General features: G+C 37.9%; 1 protein-coding gene across 1 annotated transcript; it reads right to left on the bottom strand.

Moving 5' to 3' along the window:
- Positions 1–4,074: 4,074 nt before the first annotated feature.
- On the bottom strand, positions 4,075–16,533 carry tsr1 (TSR1 ribosome maturation factor). The gene is made up of 15 exons (XM_082180496.1): positions 16,379–16,533; positions 15,782–15,885; positions 15,461–15,689; positions 13,898–14,032; positions 13,342–13,790; positions 12,575–12,725; positions 11,877–12,052; positions 8,292–8,521; positions 7,387–7,546; positions 7,146–7,256; positions 6,852–6,984; positions 5,850–5,966; positions 5,617–5,757; positions 5,418–5,492; positions 4,075–4,374 (listed from the first exon to the last, which is right to left on the bottom strand). The coding sequence occupies exons 1-15, from the start codon at positions 16,494–16,496 to the stop codon at positions 4,196–4,198; spliced, it is 2,508 nt and encodes an 835-aa protein (XP_082036622.1). The 5' UTR covers positions 16,497–16,533; the 3' UTR covers positions 4,075–4,195.
- Between the last annotated feature and the right edge of the window lie 2,254 nt (positions 16,534–18,787).

Here is an 18,787-nt window from a genome sequence, read left to right as displayed (position 1 = left end):
CCTTCGGGGACACACGCCTTGGCCAGGCCCCAGGAACCAGGGAGTCAGGGCCAGGGTAAGGGGAGAGGAAGGGGGAACAAGACAGCGAGAGAGACAGAAAGAGATAAAGGGAGAGCGAGTGTACAGAAAATGACAGGATGTTTGATTTTACTGAGGAATTTTGAGAGGTTATGGTTCAGCCAACTAGATGTGGCAAGAAAAGGGTGCCTAAGAAATAACAGAAGAGTATGAAGTGTAATAGTAGCGCTTTTCCTCCTCCAGCGACAGTAGAGACATTTGTAATGCTACAAAAGTTTTCTATTTCAAATAAAATGCTGTTCTTTTGAACTTTCTATTCATCAAAGAATCCTGAAACAAGGGTTCCCGCAGAAAATATAAAGCAGCACTGTTTTTAACATGATTCTTGAGCAGCAAATCAGCATATTAGAATGATTTCTGAAGGATCATGTGACACTGAGGTCTGGAGTAATGGCTGTTAAAAAATCAGCTTTGACATCACAGGAAAAAGTTGTTATATTCGAAAATGTCGAAATCATGCAACATTCCCTCCTTCCTCAACGATTGGAAACATGGCGTGTTATCGTGATATCTTGTTCTAGCTCATTAAAATAGCTAAGCTTAGTGGCATTTTTGACATATGTAATTTTAAAAGACTACACTAAGCTAAACTGTTAGCATGCTAACCAAGGCAAACTAAAAACAGAAAGCGAAATGTTTAAATTGAACTTTTTAGCTTTGGTAACTTAATGTGATATTTAAAAGACATTAAGTATTTTTCATGATTAAGAATAAACAGACCATTAAGCTATTTTATAACACTTCTAATCATGCACTACCCTATCTAGGCCAATAAATTGATGTTTCAGCAAAGGGAATGCTTTCATAACATCAGATTGTATTAATGCTAGACCTGCATATTAATAGAATTATAGCAGGCCTACAATAATTTAGCGCTCAAGAACCAAGTTGTGTAAATGCAGCATTAGGATGCAACTTATTTTTTTCCAATACTGTTTGGCTAGTGACACAGAAATGACATGTAATGATTTAAAACCTTACATGTGAGTGGATAGATCATGATTTCATAGTTTTCTTTCTTCTGCTAGCTAGCAGAGTTGCATCTTATGCTGTTGCTCTAGTATTGAAGGGTTCTGCGGCATATTGCCGTCCCAAACTTGCGGCCCTCTGTGTGTGCGTCTCTCTTGCGGTGTTTTATGGGCTGTGTGCTGCGGTGCTCTGACCTCGCTCTCACCCTGGTGCCACCCAGCCAGTGCAGGACTCAGGCACCATTGGCCCCTGCCAAAATCCCACAGCGCCACATCTGCTATCCATAAACGCCAGCCACTCTTGCTCTCCATCTCCTTCTCACACCCCTCCATCCCCTTCCCCCTCCTCCTCCTCCTCTCAAACATATTTGCTTATTCTTGTTTTCCCAACTGAGCGGCACTTAAATTATACTCCTGCACAATCTCTGTTTTACATTCAATTTAAACACTCAGTGGTTCTCCTCTTATCTCTTCCTCCCCTGCAATCCATCTCTCTCTCTCCTTTTTTTACTCCATCTCCTCTTCCACTGGAAAAATCTTTCACCCGTTATGTCTTTAGTGGGATCCAGCTGTGTGTGGTGGCAGTGAACTGGGAACCACAGGACATTCCTGGTCCAAGAGGCCCCAAGCCACCAGCATTAACTCCTTCTGACTGTGGTCGAAACCAATCACATGCTCATATGAGCGCTGTCCAATATACCTCCATGTAGTTTGTCCCTCACTGTCCCAAACATTTTGCTTTCGATCAGCCAAAACACAATTCAACATTTCCACGTTAATCTCAAGCGGATGCTTCTGGTACGCGGTGGGGCTCAAGTGGAGGAAAAACTCGACAATCACATTCCACGCATGTTTTTAGAGGAATATTCAGGGGTCAATACAAGTGAAGCTCAGTTCACAGTTTTTGTGGCATAAAGATGATTACCACATAATTATTTTGACATGTCCCTTGTTTTCTTTAAAAAAAATTAAATCGAGGTTACAATAAGGCCCTTTCAATGGAAGTGAATGAGGCCACTTCGTAAAGATTAAAATACTCAGTTTCAAAAGTAAAGCCACAAAATATAAACATTATGAATTTAGTGTAAAAAAAATCATTTCTGCATAAACTTAACTTCAATTTTACAACTTTGTTGGCATAACTAAAACTATCTTAAAAATAACGAGAACAATTTTACAGCTCAAGTTTTAACAGAAGAATTATTAATAAGTGCTTTTATGAAATTTCAAGCATCACATTTCTGCGTTCAAGGTTACATTGAGGCAATTTTTGGCAGATTTAAATGCAGAAACTGATTTTTATGGTCGTTTTAGGGTTTTCCTTGTGTAGGTGTAAAATAAGATATAACTTCACACAGAAAAAGTTAACTGAATTTTCACACACAAAATCATGTTATCACACATATTATGTTTGGTGGCTATACTACTGAAACACTAAGTATATTAATGTTTACAGATTGGCCCCATTGACTTCCAATGAAAGTGCCTTACTATAATAGATTTTTGCTTCTTTTTTACAAGAGAACGAGGGGTGAAACAAAGTAAATTTTTACTGCTAATCAACATTACGCCACAAATGCTGTCGATTGAGCTTAACTTGTGTTGAACCCGGAATATTTCTTTAAGGACAATCTCCAGTGTGGGAGGATTAGATTTCCTCTCTAGATCATGAACATTTGGCCAGGCATACCACACCCCATTCAGCTTTAAACAAGATGTGTTTAACACATCCCCGCTCAATGCCCCCGGTGCACTATGGCTTAAAAAATGAACGAGAAAATAAATGGAGTGCCTCAACTTAAACCGTCCAGAGCTTCGAGTGCACCCCTAGGCAATAAAGAAGTATTACCCTAGTGCGATTGTTTTATCATTATTTGACTTTTTCCACCATAATCAAATTCACAGCGCAGGATAAAAATGTACATATTGAACTTTTGATACCCTGTTTCTTGGATCACATTGTGTTTTTTGAGCCCAAAGCTTTACCTTCTCTTTTCCCAGACATATTGGCATGCGTCTGTGGTGTGGTCCCAACAGAACCTGGGGATGAATCATGTAGCTGCAAGCATGCAAGAGCACTGTTTTATGATAAATATTACAATTCATAAATCATTGTTTCTCCGAAGAGCAAAAGAGCGAGGGGAGGGGGTAGAGAGAGAGAGGGGGATGGAGAGAAAGAAAGAGAACTGTAAAACATTTGGGGATCCGGCGAGAAAACAACGGAGGGTCACGCTCCCTGTGTGAGAGAGTGTAGATGGTGGTGAAAGGGGGCTTCAGGTCAGGGAACCACCAGGGAGAGGGAGTGGTGGAAGAGTCTGTAGGAATGAAGGAGAATAACAGTGCAGACGGCACACATACACACTCCATCTGCGCCATAAAGGCCCCTTGAACCTCACTGTCATCTGCATATGGCAGCATCGCAGCATAAATTATAGTCGCTATGCATTCGTTCACCAGCGATAATCATCCCTCACCGTTGCCAGCGATTCTGAACGATGGCAGCCAGAGGACAGTAAGGGCTGCAGTTGTTGTTGAGGACATACTTGAGGGAGATAATATTCCAGCGTGAGGTTTGGTTTTAGCTAAATGATGAGAAATAAAAGATTGCAATGACAGTATTTACAATGAGTTTAGATGCGGGTTTGCGCCACTGCCTCCCTCATAAAATCACAAGACACACTCACTTTGGGTTTTGACAGGAATTTAGTTCAGTTCACACTTCTTTTTTTCCCTATGCTCCTCCACAACACTGCTAAGGATGCGTTTTGCTGGTTAACAAACATTTTTTGTGTTTGAGAAATTATTTCATGGGTTAATTTGTCAACCTGAGGCTGTAAATAACAAACGCCATTATGTCTGTACTGACATTGGTTAAAAACATCCCAGACTCAAAAAGGAATGTCAAACTCTTACTCTGTGGAAAGAAACCATTTTCACTTTAATACATGTTTGCCATCTAGTGGTCACTGAGGGACTTGCTCGAAGAACTATGGGAAATGCTTGAAGAACACTCAAACAAGCACAGAAATTATATATATAGACATTTAATTGTCAATTAAAGTACAGAGAATCAATATCTGAGTAGCTGTGACACAAGCAGTCAGTGTCATGTTATGCTTCCATTGCTTTCAGTTCATAACTTCCTGCCTCTAGTCCATGTCAATGTCACAGAACGTCGGTGGCTCCTCTCTCTTGACCCAGGGCAGAGGGGCGGGGACATAGGGGTCGTAGGTCCAGCGAGGATACACCCTCTTATACAGATTCATCAGAACTGTGTCCTGCGAGCGCATCTGACTGTCAAATACACACTTCATGTGGCCGTGAGTACCTGCAAAAGCACAAATAGAAGTGTCATAAAATACTCAAGAGTACCCAACATTCCCAACACCCATTTTTTAAGAATGTACTTTTTCCCTTTTTGTCTGACCAATTAAAAACTAGAGCAGCTAATACTTAATGCAGTTTTGTTAGCCATTTTGTTACAATCATTCCTATGTATATTTTCAGCCCAGTAAAGTATTAATTTATAAATATTATTTCTACCAATACTATATACGAACAAAACTCATTACTTTTGTGTAATATATTCAGAACTGAGACTTTTTTAAATCAGTTTTATTACTGGTCTTGATGAATATCTAAAGAATCATTAGACTTCAACAATAAAATAAGCATTAAGAATATTTATTATTAATAATATTAAATACACAAATTATAACTATTATAATCATAACTAAAAAAATAAATAATAATAGTTATTATGATTATTAGATTGTGTTTCTTATCATTAATATTAAGTTTAATTAAATGCTTAATATTTAAAATATTCATTAATTATGAAATCATTTTATTTAATAAAAATACTATTACTAATGATGATAATATTGTTTATTATTGTAAGCTTATTATTTTATTGATAAAAATCAATTAGAATTATTCTTAATAATAATAGAAAAATTATCATCATGAAAAAATATTTTGTGATCTAATTGGTCGAAAATTTATATTTTGAGCCATGTTTGTATTGTCTAGTTAAAAATGCTAGTAAATTCTTTAGTAAATATTAAGTTCATTATCCCCTGGTTTCACAGACAAGGCTTAAGATAATCCCAGACTAAAATGCATTTTTGAGCTGTTTTAACTGAAAGCAACTTCAGTGACATATCTTAAAATATGTCAGTGTCATTGTTTTTGTCTCAAGATGCACACCAGTAATGTTTTTTTTCCTAAGGCATGTTTTACTTAAAAACACTTATTCTTAATAAAAAAAGCTACTTAAATGTCTAATTGAACTAAGGCCTTATCCTGACTTAATATAAACCCTGTCTGTGAAACCAGTCCTAAACGTTTCTCTCCACAGCTTTTTCATACCTAAAGCTTCCTTGATGTGTCCTCTTCGTCCCCATTTTGTACGTAGTTCTACTGGCTTAAACCACAGAATATCATCTGCAAAAAAAGAAATGCTTTAATGTTGGACTCAAATGTCAGATCTCAACAGAATGATTCATTTAACACCACACACACACATCTGAAGGTAAACAGAGGAAATGACTAACGCCTCCGTTCTCACCTCTGTTGAAGAACATGTAACGGACCACAGCAGAGCGCCGGTTGATTTTGAAAGGGTGTCCACTCAGCACGATTCTCTTCAAAACCACACGCCGAGGATCGCAGCTCAAAAGAGTACCTGTGGCCACCAGGTCCTGCATACCTGTGGTAAAGACAAAACAAAAAAGCTGAACCACATGTACTGGTGAAGACAGTTCTCTTTTTGAATCAAATGTTATGTCTGATTCTCCCCACCATTGTCTCTCTGTTTGAAGACCAGGACACCAGCTGTGGGGAAGGTAATGGGGGCATAGACAGACATCACTGTAGGAGCATCAGGACGCAGGAACCGCTCCAACTTGTGTTTATCAGCTGAGGACATAGAAAAATGGATTTAACCCGGTCAGATTCATCATGTGGACAGACAAAAAGGCTTCGTTTGAAGGGACCAGTCATTTTTTTCAGATACAAATCACCCATAGTGCTAGACTTGGCAGTCCTGTAAAGCAGGGGTTTTCAAACTGGGGTGCAGAGACCCAGAGACTGATAAAGTTCAGAGAAAAGATAAAAAAAAAAAAAATGAATAAAACCTAATTATTATAATATTTATAAACAAAAAATAAAAAGATATCATTAAATAAATTATTACATTACTGTTTTTCAAAGATTAGTCTGTGTTCATGAGATTAATGACAGTACCTGTTTAGGTCACACTTTAGATTAGGCTCCAATTATTACTATTAAATAACTATCAACTATTCCTTCTGCCTCTAAACTCTTAATTACTGCTTTATTGATAGTTAGTAAGGTAGTTAAGTTTAGGTATTGGCTAGGATTAAGGGTTATAGAATATGGTCATGCAGAATAAGGCATTAATATGTGCTTTAGAAGTACTAATAAACAGGCAATATCATAGTAATACACATGTTAATAAGCAACTAGTTAATAATGAGAATTGGACCCTAAACTAAAGTGTTACCACTCTTTTATATTTTATCCTCATAACACTAATAAACACTAAACACAGTACACTAATGGTGGGTAGAAAAAAGGATACAGCTATGTAAATATTTTCCAGATAATATTGTACACATTTTCAACATTTCTGTGTGTGTCTTTTTATTTCATCGGTTAAGAAAGGGGTCCCTCGCAAAGGGAACATCCTATTTAGGGGTCTGTGGCATCAAAATGTTTGAAAGCCCCTGCTATAAAAGAAGTCCACTGAAAAACATGATGCTCTCTATAGGCTGTTATTACCAGAAGTGTGCTGTGAAAAGATGGCTGAAGCTTTGAAGCGCCTGAAACCGCACTGAAACACCAGCTCTTCTTTAGACTTGATGGGTTCTGTGTTGCTCGGGTGCTGCCGCACCAACATTTGCATCACTGACATCTGCAAAGAGATGGCCATTTCAAAACTGACTATAATTATTTGTGAAAGCGCATTTAAACTGAGCAGTAGCACTGTATTTTAAAACTGAAACATCTCAATTACATTTTACCCTTTGGGAATTTTATGTTAATCACTTAAAATGTTTGAGAAGCTGTAAGTACCTTCTGTTCATGTGGTAGCAGGGACACCATCACTAATGGTTTTCCGGACAGAAAGCTCTCCATTACTGAGGGAGGAACGTCCACAATATGAAGAGTCACATACCAGCCTACCTGCAGGAATAAAAGACGGACATTTCCAAACAAATTCCTTGGGTAAACAGTGAAACACCAACGTTTTTTGAACAAAACCAATGTTTATTTGTGAGAACTCTCTAGCCCACACCCAGTCCCCCATACAAACCATCGCTCCTTCCTCCTCTCTAGCAGCATCTGCTAATATTCGGCGACGCATGCGCTCAAAATTCTGGAATTGGTAGATGCGCGAGTAGTTGGGGGGTAAGTTCTCCAGGGGGTCCCATGGGGAGGAACGGAAACTCTTCAGACCTCTGTACCTCTGGAACCTGAACATGCAGAACAGACCAGTAAGCTGGGTAGAAACCTTGTGTACATTACTGTTCAAAAGTATGGCGTCTGCCGTTTTTCTTTTAAACAGCAATGTAAAGCTATATTTAAAAGACCTTTATGGTGCTTTTTGTCTTTTTTGGAGTTTGACAGCACAGTCAACTACTGGTAAAACAGCCAATTCATATACATCATACATACATACATACATACACATACATAAATACAATTCAATATATCGGTACCATATCGGTTATCAGCCTATATTAGAGTTGAATCATGTTGAATCATGTTGAACCATGAACCATGTTTATTTTAACTGTTTGCAACATTTATATTACCTTAACACTGTTAAATGTAATCCCATTGTAATACCCATATCTCCATACTATAATATTATTATAATGTTTCAGTAAATTCAATTGTAGCATTCAAAAGGATGGATTTATAGTATTTAGAGTTTTATTTTTACATTTACTGAATTTTAATAATGGCCATTACATAAAAATTATTTATGAAACAGCCAATTTTAATATATGCTCATCCCTAATGGCAATTATGAACCGTCACTGCATGGAAAATAGCTTATTTTTGTAATTTTTGTGTTTCATGGGGTGAAAAAAAAGCCCATAGGTTGGAACAACATAATGGCAAGTAAAATTAGATACTTTACATTTTTAGGTGAACTATGCCTTTAAAATCTAACATTGACAGATACATTGTTGGAACTGTTGTGGTTCTTACCGTGTCTTGGCTGGGACGTCTAGGGGAGTGTCGACTTCATCGGGGAACATCTCATTGGCACGCGCCTCTCTGTACCTCCTCAGCCCCTCTCCCTCTTCAGCCTCGTCAATTTCTTTGTCATACTTCTGATCGCCTCCGGTGTGTCCGGAGGAACTAATCTCCTCCTCCTCCTCTTCTTCTTCTTCCACATCGTCATCATCTCCTTCAGATGCGCATTCAGATCCAGCATCCTTAGAGAGGAAGAGAAGCATGTAAAATGTAAAAACATTTCTCTAGACATACATCCACATAGAGTCCAGCAAACCCAAACAAAACAGGCCATTTCTTTGAAGTCCACTAAACAGACAGCATAGTGGCTGAGATAGGGAAAAAGACAAGACATACCGCTGGGGTGCATTCACCCCCCTGTGGGGTCAACCTGTAGAACAATCGCAGGTGCAGTAATAAAAATAATCTCCGTAATCATCTGTAGTACCACTTCCCTATTGTTAACATCTCGCATTGAAATGTCTCCTTTGGTGCGCCCCAAGACATCAAACACATGCTAATTATGATTAAAGAAAATAAATGGACCAGAGCTTCCATACGTGTCAAGCTTCCCCTTGTTCTTTCAAGCCCAGCTGGTATAAATAAATGGCCGCCTCCCCCACAAGTCTCGACAGGAAGTTCTGTCTAAAGAGCAGGAAGACAGAAGGCTTCTCTCGGGACACCCTCTCCAAACACTATTGTTGCGTCGAGATGCCTGGCACTAAGGCCAAGCAGCAGACGTTGAGAAAACAAACAGTGCCTCTCCGCCACACAGCGCATAGTCACGTATGCAGTGTTCCACCCGCGCCGTGCCCACCCTCCATCTCATCCTTCTGACTTTATTTAGACCTTCAATCATTATCGGGCAGTCAGATGTACTTGGGTTTAACGCGCTTTTGCCAAGTTCTGCTGCCACCTCGCATGGTTGCCATAACAGATATACAAAAACAAACCATGTTTGCTTCCTAGGGTTTGAGGTGCAACTGACCCTTCACAGGGAGTTTGATTGACAGGCGATCAGACCAATCATAATTCGCCATCCGCCGAATCTGCCATTTTTGTCCGACAAAGCAGTCAGGAGAGTTTAGTAGATTAACGTTGGAGGATTTGAACTTGAAAAAAGGAGTGTACTGACGTCTTTCCGCGGTTAAAACAACATTCCTTCTTATGTTCATTCATGTTTATTTGATGCTATAAATTAACTAGAAGGAAGAGATGATCGGTTCACGAGCAGCTTTAACTGAGGCTCTACAGCGATCTGTCAGACACATTAAAGAGCCACAAAACGGTATTTATTGTTTAAAATTCTCTCTTTTTTTTTAAATGACCAAATTTGAAAGTTGAGACTTTGTTTCATATCAAAAGTAAGCTGGTCTGTCCTGTCTGTCAGCGTGTTGTCTGTTAACGCATTGAATAGGATATGTTTAGTTGGTGAATAGCATAGGCTACTATTACACAGTAGCGATAACGTTAAGCGCACCAGAATAAAATCTAATATTCAGAAATAAACAGTGTAGCTGAATTACAGATTCAGTTAACATCCACAAACATGAATAAGCGCGACAATTCAGGGAGCAGGCTACACAGTGAACTCCGAGAACACGCTACGCTTGAGCAAACAGTTTGTGAATAGGCTACTACAAATGATGGCCGTGATTAAAATATAATATTCAGAGTGTTTATGTCAGAATGTTTATTTTTAAACCACAACCTTCTAAGTGCTTCTTTTACCGATATATTCAACGATATATTTTGTATTTCTAATCCAAACAACGTCAAACTTGGCACTGCACTTACTCATGCCCGTAGCGAGACACCTGTCAAGTTTGAAATCCATCGTAACTAACGGTTCAAGAGATATGCGAATAACAGACACACAGACAGACAGACGTTTCTGTAATTTATAGATAGATTATATTACTATTACAATAATACTACTGTAAAATAAAAAACTGAGTATTTATTAATAATAATAATACTTTTGTTTTACAGAACAACGATAACATTTAAATATTAATATTTAAGACTGTCTCAATTTCTTTGCTTTTAAACGTTAAACAACAGAGCTTTTATTTTGGCTGCAAATAGACCTTAAAACTTCTCTTTTGCATACATTTTGCAGATTAATTTATATTCTCATTACGGGAGGCGCATGTTGCGTTTTCAAATGTACTCTGCCCAAACTCACAATGCTTGCAGAGATGGAGCTGCATTAGCCGCGTTTCCACTGTCGGGCCAGGGCCGGGCTAGGGCTAACAGCGAGCCGAGCCGGGCCAGTGGCCTCGGGCCTCAAGCACCGGGCTTGCGTTTCCACTGCCGGGCCATTAGCCCTGCAGCGCTGCGCTAAACCCCGCCCTTAACACGCCTTCCTGGATCAAACGTCATACAACCCCACCCATTTCAGCGGGAATTATGATGTTCATTCAGGCAGGAAGTTAGAAAACTTAGATTTTAAGAAGATAGCATGTATTAACTCACCGTCCGCGGCTGCCATAGTGTCCCGACTTGTCTCTCCTCTAACAGATGGACGGTGACCCAGCACACCGTCCATCAAGTCGAACCATGGAAAGTTCCTTCTCTGGGCACCGCTTTGTCCATTGTGCGTTTTAATCGCCTTGTACTGCGCCCACAACTTTTAAATTTTTTCCCGAACTTGAAGCGTTGTTCACTGAATGCTTAGCTTAGCAAGTTCAGCAACGATGTATTTTATAACGTCCTCGTTTCTGCACAGAGGAAGCTCCCGAAAAAAAAGTTGCTTTATTTTATGATAGTCCGGTATAAAGAGACGAGACGTGGGCTACTGACAGATAAAATAAAAACATGACTGTGATAGCCTTTATGATTGGTCGGATTTCTTCAAGCGTATGTTTTTTTACTATGCGTATCTTCAAGCGTTTACTATGTTTACTATGGTAACGGTTAGCGCGCATAGTCTTTTGCATCACAAACACAAGGCATTCAAACATGAACGCGAGTTAAATTATTTTAAAAGTCTTTAATGCTGACAGAATCATCCGGCGCTGCCGTCTCCCGACTCAGGTGAACTCCGCCTCTGTTCGTAACCACTCCTCTAGCCCGAGCTGGCCCGCTCTGGTCCAAGGTATTCGACGGGCCAGAAATCCTGGCCGTTGGCCCCGAGTAAGCCCCGGAAGTGACAGTGGAAACGCGACTGGCCCTGGCACGCACTAGCACGGCCCGGCCCTGGCCCGACAGTGGAAACGCGGCTATTGATTGTGAACGGAGCCAATACAAGACACTGAAAACATGTATGGAAAAAAAGTATATTTGACATGTACATTAGGTTCTCCGTGTGATTAATGCAATTCACCTGTGTCATACATCTCATGGTGGAAAAAAAAATAGGAAATCTGTAAAATCCTCACCTATATTCATGCTTTTTCACAGTACCCGTGTGATTTATTTCGGTAGACTATCTTTAATAGTTTCCTATTTGTAGGTATTTGGTTATGGCAGAGGAGGCTGTAGTTTGATTTTCCTCTAAAGGAAATGCTTCATCAAAAACTTGTGAAAGCTTGTGTCAAAATAATAAAAACTCACCTGAGATTCATTATCACCATCCATTTCATCATCCATCATCCCATCTTCATCATCATCATCATCACAGCTGTCAACATCATCATCATCATCCTCTTCGGCATCATCTTTGATCCATATGGCCTGATAGTCAGACGTCCCCTTTGGTACCTTCATCACTCTCCTGTTCTTTATGCCATCTGAACATAAAATAAATGCATATCAATCACTATAACAACACACACATATATACATATACACATATATATATATATATATATATATATATTATATATATATATATATATATATATATATATATATATATATATATATATTATACATACACATACATACATTAACCATAACTTTTAAAACTCTGATCATTAATGAGATGTATTGCCACAAACAAAACAAAAGATCTCATTCTGTTTTGACAATCAATTAATTTTCTTGAGCTAAATACAAATATTCTGGAAGACAAAGAGTTTGTATGGGAGTTGCAGCAGTGCATAATGCTTTATATCATTAACAAGATGAAAAGTTATAAATGCATGCCATGAATCAATCTAGAAAATCATATAGAACAATGAAACCGCTCACTAATATTAACTTCTGTCTTGCCAACACTTGACAGCCGCCACATTACATTGTTGCTCATTTGCATAGTCCGTGGACACACTGGTGTGAAAATGGCACAAGAGCTCATGGTAATACAGTACCTTCTGCCTCCTCCAGCTCTGCTTCTGTGGGCCACGTCTGCTCCCCATCCATGGGATCTACTTCTGCCTCAGTCTGCAGGCTCTCTCTCTTCTCAGGGTCTGCTTTCATCAACACCCGAACGTCCCCGTTCATATCTCCATCCCCACCATCCTACATGACACACAGAGAGACAAAGATATAACAATCTTAATAAATAAACCAATAAACATCACAAATAATAAATAAATAAGGTGAGACAACATGCCACATAACAGCCAATAAGAACACAATTTGGTTTATTAATCTAAGTTTATTAATTTAAAATTACTACATGATTAAATTTAAAAGTTGTAGGCTATATTTTATTATTTAATGGACTTCAGCTAATGAACTAACAATTATTTGAATTTGTATTAACTACAAAGATGAACAAAATACTGTAACAAATGTATTGCTCTGTGTTACTGATAGTCAACCTTATTGTAAAGTGTAACCATAATTCCTTCAGGGGAACATTATTATTCCATGAATTAACAGGATCATTAATATTATGGGCATCATTAAGTCTTCAAATTATGTGAGGAGGGGGCTTCTAAAATTATTGTGGACAATAGGGGGCCTTGGAGTCAAAAAAGTTGAGAACAACTGCTTTTAATGCTTGTTGCTCCTAGTTAGGACTTGGTGTTGAACTTGGAATTAATTAATTAATAACAAATTGCACTATAAATTCACATTTACAACAAAAAAATGCAGTCTTCAAAAGTGAACAGTAACGTAGCCTCCTAACCGTCATCTCTACGTCTCGTCCTGGCTTCGCTGGGCGAGGGGCTGCTGTCACTATGGGTAAAGGGTCTACAGGAGCATCGATCTGGCTGAGCTGGAAGTCTCCATGACCTGTGATGTGCACCAGCCTGTTGACTTGTAGAGGACAGCCTCGAACATATCCTGACACGCAGAGGGTTCCTAACCCTGTGCCTGGGCCCCCTGTCCCATTCTGGCTGGAGTTTGGTATGTATGTGGCTCTCTGAGCCAGCAGGTATGAGCGGCGTGAGCGGAAACCCAGCCGTCTCTGTTTCTGTGCCGATAGGTGCCTCAGCAATAGCGTGGCATCCTGCTCGCTGTCCGCAGCGAAGAGACGCGATTCTGGGAAACGGGACTCTACCAAACGAGAGAGCGCCCTTCGAGACTCAGTGCGTTTCTTCACCGCTAGATCAGCCACTCCCTGACACACCAGTGCTGCAGGGCAAAGAGGAAGAAGAATTGATTATGATTTGTCAATCGTGACACTCGTATCAAATATTTGTGCAGAACGACTGGTAAACTGTATAACTGATTGTTCTCACCATGACTTGGTAACCCCTGGGCAAAGAGACTGGACAGGCAGTATTCTCCATAGCTGTCCCAACCTTCAGTGGACTCTAACACAAACACCAAACTGTCTGCAATCTTCGCCACATCCAGGAGTGAATGCATATCAGCTGAAGTGAGACAAAAGATGATTTTTTTCAGCCCCTTTTACAGCCCTTTAAGACAAAAAAGGGCTTAAAACCACACTTTAAACATTAGGGCATTACTATCAAACATTACAACATAAAAAATAAAAAAACAGTAGTAAAAATAGATATTTATTTTGAAATTTGCTAAAAGATCACATTTAACAATATTATTACATTTTTTGTTATTAGATTACCATTAGATGACAACAACGGTAATCTAAAAATATTAGCATGCGCAATTAGGTATCCAATATCGACTGATACTGTTAAGTGTTAAATGTAAATAAATAAAAAAAAACTCCAATATCAGCTGATAACTGATTTAGACCCAATATATAGTATACTCTTTATATTGTGCATCCCATAAACACAAACATACTTTTCAGGTAAAACATTTTACAAAAACAGGTTAGTGACTTCATACATACACTAAAAAATTAAACGAGCTGATTAAAAGCAACTGAAAACTTTTGAGAGCATGGCTTAAATCGACACTAATGTTCAAAAGTTTGGGGTCAGTAAGATTTAATTCAACTGGGATGCATTACATTGATCAAATGTTATAGTAAAAACATTTATAATGTTACAATATATTTATATTTCAAATGAATACTGTTCTTTTATACTCGTGAAAGAATCACAAAAAAAATTATCACAAAAATATCAAGCAGCACAACTGTTTTCAACATTAATCATGTAAAAAAATCTTTCTTGAGCAGCAAATCATCATATTAGAATGATTTCTGACAGATCATGTGACTAAGCAATGATGCTGAAAATTCAGCTTTACTATAACAGGAATAAAATTATATTTTAAAATATTATATATTAGTGTTCTTACTGAATTTATCAATTAAATGTGCAAAAACTTTTTTTTTTTATCTTACCAACCCCAAACATTTGAAAGGTAGTGTAAATATTTTTTGTGACCACTGTATACTGTCAGAAGTTAGAAATGAATTGTGCTTAAAGGGATAGTTCACTGTATACAATAGAAGTCGCCTTCTAGTGTATATATCTATACCCGCCCGCGCTCTCAGATCACTCGGACGTGGCTGTGTACAAGAGGTAAAAACGATATAAATACTGTTCGTTTTCTCACACAAACTGCTCGTTTCGTGTCTTAGGCCATCAATGTGTACTTACGATGGGGAATTGTTTAATTTGGACGACGGGGAATTGTTTTAATTTGGAGTCTGTGCATGCTCTTTGAGGTGGTGACCATAGACCTGCATTATATGACTGACAGACAAGAACGGTTTGACCTAAAAATATCAAAATTGAAACTACTGCGGAAAAAAAGACACCTACATCTTGGATGCCCTTGAGGTAAGCTAAAACATACCAAAATTTAATTTCAAAGTGAACTATCCCTTTAACCATAATTTGTTCCTTTGCTAAAACTGTTACCTGTGTCTGGTGTGTAGAAAGTGAATCTCTGTTTAAAGCGGGGTAGAACGAGACCAAAACTGTTCTTAGCCCCAGTGACTCCTTGATCCTCGTGCACCACGCCATCAAGTCCTTCACCTCTCAATATTTTGGTGACAGCTCCAGGATCCACTCGTGCGTGAAGGGCTATGACTGCCACCAGATGAGGGGGTCCATCCCTGCTGCCCAGCTTCCTTTTCTCTGTCAGCACCTGTCATCATCAACAACCCAAAGGAGTTTAGTTCCTCAACTAATGGCCAATGAATCTGTAAACCAAGCAGAAGCCTAATAATGTCACTTTACCGAGTCTTTTTTGTTGCGACGCAGCTGGTTGGCTTTGTTTCTGCGGTCCATTTTCCTTATCACTCTTCTCTGTTTCTTGGTGAGAGCCATGACAGCAACTCTACCTAATTTGATTGATGTATGAGGTCAAGTTTACAGTCTTAAACTAAGCATTAATGAACAAATAGGTACACTGCATAAGGAGTATTAAAAAAAGAACAGATCCACACATTATAAGTAACAATAATATCAATGAGAACCAGACTAAGATGGTTTGCTAGTCTCTCAGCCTGGTCAGACTGGTTTTAGAGGGGCTTTGGTGCTTTAGATGCGTTCAGACTGAGACCAGCTTAAACCAGCTAAAACTAGCAGACATCTTAGGCTGGCTTAAGTTATTATAAACGTAAAAGTTATATATATATATATATATATATATATATATATATATATATATATATATATATTATGTCTGCAACCCATATTCACACACAGACATACATTTTTTTCATTAGTCTCACTGATTACTGCTCGGACCTTTAAACACGTGTTCAGTCAGACAGGCATTGCCCACGTGACGGTTCGCGCATATATATTTGTGAATAAACCCATCAGACATACCCTTATTCTCCCGCCCGATTTCGCCTTTAGTTCGGTGTTTTCCATGCTTGTGCTGTTTGTTTTTCTGCTTATAAGCTCCAGGTCTGTGAACCTGCTGCTGTTCATCTGCCGCAGCCATTTTCTGTCATGCCGCACATGTAAACTTTATTGACGTCATATCCACGCGCCTGGCTTTCCTTCTGCAGAATCGCATTCGCCACTGAGTAATAAAGTGCCCGAGTGCCACCTAGTGTTGTTCAGCTGAACTATCATGCCATGGACACAAGGACCCATATCATGAGATTCACTATACAATTTGGTGAACTGTCAATGGACATTTTTACTCCCAAAAATGTATCTTAAAGGATTTTTAGGACCAGTAAGATTTTTTTAAACTGTTATGACAATGTGATAATATATTTTTTTAAATCAGTTTTTTTTTTTTTTGTCTGTTAATGTAGGCTATACTTTACAGATTAAGTACATTTGTGAAGCACAATCTTTAGTATATGCATCATGGTAGTATTTTTCATACTGATTTTAATTTATGCTTAAATTTTTTTTCTAAAGCTTTTTTTTTGTTTCTTAATAAACAAACTTAAATGCACACTGTTATTTACACCAAAATATATCAGCAAGCTGACTGAGCTTTCACATGCTGGTTCGAATCCAGCATCATATCTTGATCCCATGCATTTTTTTCTTCCTCATTCCATTGCCCTATAAATAAAAAAAAATATATATACACTACTGGTCAAAAGTTAAAAAGAAGTCTCTTCTGCTCACCAAGGCTGCATTTATTTGATTTAAAAAAAATAAAAAATAAAGCATTATTGTGAAATATTATGACAATTTAAAATGACTGTTTTCTATTTTAATATATTTTTAAATGTAATTTATTCCTCAGATGAAAGCTGAATTTTCAACATCATTACTTCAGTCTTCAGTGTCACATGATCCTTCAGAAATCATTCTAATATGCTGATTTTATGCAAAAAAATCATTATTATTTTCAATGTTGAAAACAGTTGTGTACATTTTTTTTCCAAAATTCTTTGATGAATAGAAAGTTAAAAAGAACAGCATTTATTTAAAATAGAATATTTTCTAACATTATAAATGTCTTTACTGTAACTTTTGATCAGTTTAACTAATCCTTGATGAATAAAAGTATTGATTTATTTTATTTATTTCCTCCAAAAATAAAATTAAAATTCTTACTGACCCCAAACTTTTGAACAGTAGGCTAGTGTTTAATGTTACAAAAGCTTTCCATTTCAGATAAATGCTGTTCTTTTGAACTTTCTGTTCATCATAGCATCATGAAATAAACATTTAAAAAATTGTTTTCAACATTGATAATAATCATAATTTTTTCTTGAGCATCAAATCATCATATTGGAATGATTTTTGAAGGATCATGTGACACTGAAGACTGGATCACAGGAATAAATTACACTTAACTATATATTCACATAGAAAACAGCTGCTTTAAATTGTAATTATATTATAAAGACTGTGAGTTGTGTTTATAGTAGGTGGGTTCATTCTATGTTTTTCTCAGGTAGAGAGAAAGCACATTCATTTCTCATTACCATCTATGCTGGACGGAGATTATATTTTCTTGAGCCATTTAATTTCAACAAGCTTTCAGAGACATGTTATATTGACATAAAAATGCCATAAAATAAGAAAACAAACAAATGTGTCCTCCATTCATAGCCATAGTCCATTTTAAAAATAGATTATAAAGAGGAAATAATAAATAATTCCCAGCACACACACACACAAAAAAAAAAAGCTATTTTAGATCTTCTCCAAACATTTGATAAACACCAAGAGTTCATTTAGCCATATGATGTCAACTGGGTCATTTAGTCCCTAGAGAATTTCTTTGTTGTTTTGTGTTCAATTATTATAACACACCAGTGTCTCTCTTACTAACTCATCAACAGCATGGCTCTTTAAATCCCATTCATAAAACAGGCTCCATACATCTCAAACCCCCTCTGTTCGCCTGGATACAGTGACAGCATCCTGCGCTCTCATTGGCTGAGAGAGACGGCTGCTTCAGAACCAACCCAGAGCGCTAGTTCTTTGCTCTGTTTACCAATTGGTTGCTTGCAGGCTTGTTGACATCACTGTAATAATTTTGCCCAGGGATCAACTTTAACCTCTTACTGATCCATAAAAGTGATGATTACCAATATTGAACAATACCAAGAAAATCTACAGCTCTGTGCATTTTAGGCTTAAACTGTGGTGAAATGTATTATCATCATAGAGTGTAGTTGGGATTACAACAGAGACAAGCTGTAATCCTTTACATTTGATTTGTATGAGTTGTTCTCTGCTTGTCCTAGTTATCTTCAAATCCATCTGTGTGAGTGGTGGTGGGGTTTCAAACTTCCGACACACAAGAAAAAATCA

This window comes from Leuciscus leuciscus (genome assembly GCF_965113295.1).
Source record: "Leuciscus leuciscus genome assembly, chromosome: 9".
Classification (NCBI taxonomy): domain Eukaryota; kingdom Metazoa; phylum Chordata; class Actinopteri; order Cypriniformes; family Leuciscidae; genus Leuciscus; species Leuciscus leuciscus.
Note: the sequence above shows the minus strand (reverse complement) of the source record. Positions and strands in the feature narration are given on the sequence as shown.

Coding starts and splice junctions, on each gene's coding strand:
- tsr1 (XM_082180496.1), bottom strand. CDS start 16,496: ATGGCTGCGGCAGATGAACAGCAGCAGGTTCACAGACCTGGAGCTTAT. Junction 14,033..15,460: donor TTTCTACACACCAGACACAG/GTAACAGTTTTA, acceptor GTCTCACTTCAG/CTGATATGCATTCACTCCTG. Junction 12,053..12,574: donor AGAGCTGGAGGAGGCAGAAG/GTACTGTATTAC, acceptor TTTTATGTTCAG/ATGGCATAAAGAACAGGAGA.